The sequence below is a fragment of the Fopius arisanus genome, unplaced genomic scaffold, assembly GCF_000806365.1.
Source record: "Fopius arisanus strain USDA-PBARC FA_bdor unplaced genomic scaffold, ASM80636v1 scaffold00055, whole genome shotgun sequence".
Taxonomy (NCBI): domain Eukaryota; kingdom Metazoa; phylum Arthropoda; class Insecta; order Hymenoptera; family Braconidae; genus Fopius; species Fopius arisanus.
Window position 1 is genome coordinate 313,215 of NW_011887794.1, and position 1,317 is coordinate 314,531.

The 1,317-nt window shown below is 38.0% G+C and overlaps 1 protein-coding gene across 1 annotated transcript in view; it reads left to right on the top strand.

Moving 5' to 3' along the window:
• Positions 1 to 75: 75 nt before the first annotated feature.
• The window catches only part of LOC105268194 (SLIT-ROBO Rho GTPase-activating protein 1-like), a 23,230-nt gene continuing 21,988 nt past the window's right edge, over positions 76 to 1,317 (top strand). The window contains exon 1 of the mRNA XM_011307530.1: positions 76 to 640. Coding sequence (XP_011305832.1) covers positions 559 to 640 — 82 coding nt within the window. The 5' untranslated portion in view covers positions 76 to 558. The remainder of the gene's footprint in view (positions 641 to 1,317) is intronic.

The following is a 1,317-nucleotide window of genomic DNA, read 5'->3' on the forward strand; positions in this document are numbered from 1 at the left end:
TTCAAACCCCCAGACCTGAGTCTCTACTTTAGCCAATCCTCTTTGCCCCCAACAGACCCCCAACATGTTGAATTAATATACCCGCGATCCAAGAATATCTTTTCTCCCCCTCTTTGGGGGCCACCGCCTATGATTTTCAGAGCTTCTCCACAGCCAAAGCAAAACTCATTGAATTACACTCGGCGTCTCCCGTCAAATCGTCCACTATTTTCTGCCAAAAAAAAAAACGTAAATAAATAAATAAATAATCCATCGACGCCAGTGGAGGGGGTGGAGTGAGTACTCTAGAGGGGGCACACGAGGTTTGACTCACGATTTTTCACACCGGAAAAATCAGTGCGCCCGGGACCAGTGAAGTGAGTCGATCGTCTCGACTTTTCAAAACGATATCTCGAATATATCGGCTTGGAAAACCGGTTTTCGCGGGCTGACGGAATTTCATGAATACCGACACGATTCGACAGTGATTGCGGGGTGGAAGTGGAGGTTTTTTTTTATTGGTTCTATTTTTATTTCTTTTTTTTTGAGTGAAAAGTGTGTCGGTGAGAAAATCGAGAGATGGATGAGGAGCACGAGATCGACGGGGTTAAGTCGACCATCAAACGACTCGGTTCGACACGAAAATTGCTGGTTTTTAACAGTGAGTTTTTTTTTTCAATAATTTTATAAAAATTCATCACGTGCAGAGAGAAAATGGAGTTTTTGAATCGAATTATTTGTTCTTGGAACTCTCGATCTTGACCGGTGACGATTTAAGCTGCAGCTGGTGTTTTAATATCGATTTATGTCGGGAATTTTGGGGTTTAGGGGGAAGTGACAAACATGTTCTTTGGGGGGAATTTAATTAACTACAAAAAAGATTGTAGTGTTTCTTTGTGGTATTGATAGTTTTACAGATTTTTTTGCATCAATCGAGAAACAGATTTTTTTTGTTTTGCTAAAGAAATTGAGTTGATCAACGTGGAAACATTGATTATTATTTATAATTGATAATAATAATCCTGATGTATAATTGTTTAATTAATAGAAGCGCTTTCTAGATTTTTATTTATTTTTAGAACTCTCGATTAGTCAAAACCTGCGATGTGAGAAAATCGGTTGAAATTTCGCGGTTGAAACGTCGATTTATCTCGGAAAATATTCATTACAGGAGAAATAATGAAAAGACATTTTCTCTCGGGAGTTCAATGAGCTCCAAAAAAGTCCTCTAGTATTCCTTCCTGAGATCAATAGTTTTCCAGATAAATCAATATCTACGAAAGCTTGGAAATTCGACATTATCAATTTTTTATTTCTCCTTGCTATTTTTAAAAAGAC